This window comes from Otolemur garnettii, unplaced genomic scaffold, assembly GCF_000181295.1.
Source record: "Otolemur garnettii isolate 467f Iridium unplaced genomic scaffold, OtoGar3 scaffold00046, whole genome shotgun sequence".
NCBI lineage: Eukaryota > Metazoa > Chordata > Mammalia > Primates > Galagidae > Otolemur > Otolemur garnettii.
In genome coordinates this window covers 1,858,315-1,859,362 of record NW_003852441.1, presented here as the reverse complement: position 1 = coordinate 1,859,362, position 1,048 = coordinate 1,858,315, and the positions used below count along the sequence as shown (strand labels likewise).

Genomic DNA, 1,048 nt, shown 5'->3' with positions numbered 1-1,048 from the left:
CGCCACCTCCAGCATATGGAGCCAGTGCCCTACTCCTTTGAGCCACAGGTGCTGCCCATAGTTTTTAAATTTTCAAGTGTCCATTTTATAAGTGCTTAGGTTGTAATATCTGAGATAGGACTGAGACAGGCACTCAGTGTGCACTCACTGGCAAGGTTAAGTCCATTTAAGATATACTCCAAAAACTAGGTCAGCAATAATATTGCATAGAACAATGAACCACTTTCCTGGATAAAGAATGGTATTCAATCTAAGAAAGAGTAAAGAACCTTAATAGCAGGGAAATCAAATTTCCATGTTTGAAACCATGATACTGTAAACACAGAAAGTTTACACCTTTGATCCTTAATGTACGGCATATAATTATCACTTTCAGTTTGTAGTGATAATTGTTCCATTCTAGCTAGTCACTGAGGACCCTTATGAGAATTCCTGCCACAAGCACTGCCATAGCGAGAACTAGAGCTGTCCCCCGGTAGAAAATCAGCTGTCTCAGGGTCAAGACGTCCCCGACTGTGGACACCGTGTTCTGGGAGTTTTCTTCCAGTACCATCAGCTGGAGGGTCTGGGTCTCTGGTCTGATGATGTCAGGTAAAACCACTCCTTCAGCTCCTTCTCTGCCCAGGATAGGCAGATCTGTTGGCAGAGAACAGCGAGGATGTTTACTTATGTACTGAGTTGAGTAAAGGGAGATTACTGAGTTTACAGAAGAATACATTATAAACAGTGACCATCAGTCATAGCTTGGTAGACGTGAATTACAGAAAATCTATTTCACAGGAGATCCCAGAGTTGATCTTGCTAATTGTTAGGTCTGAGCCAAGTTTTACTGAGCAGGAGAGCAAGGATGCCAGCCCCATTACAGTTCAGGCACTGCATGACAGAATGAGAATCATGTGCTATTCTAGAGAACAGCCTCCCTTACCTGTTGGAGTAGGTATGGGCTCCTTCGTCCCTTTCAGCCCAGCTCGAACTTGTGCCTAGAAACGTGTGTCACATGAGTAAGTGAAGTGCAAGTCAAACCATCAACAGCTGTCATTTTTTTTTT

At 43.3% G+C, this 1,048-nt stretch overlaps 1 protein-coding gene across 1 annotated transcript in view; it reads right to left on the bottom strand.

Moving 5' to 3' along the window:
• Positions 1 to 342: 342 nt before the first annotated feature.
• Positions 343 to 1,048, bottom strand: part of LOC100942829 (multidrug and toxin extrusion protein 2-like) — a 47,565-nt gene continuing 46,859 nt past the window's right edge. The window contains exons 16-17 of the mRNA XM_012805928.2: positions 926 to 980; positions 343 to 636 (exon numbers count right to left, since the gene is read on the bottom strand). Of these exons, the coding sequence (XP_012661382.1) occupies positions 404 to 636; positions 926 to 980 (288 nt within the window). The 3' untranslated portion in view covers positions 343 to 403. The remainder of the gene's footprint in view (positions 637 to 925; positions 981 to 1,048) is intronic.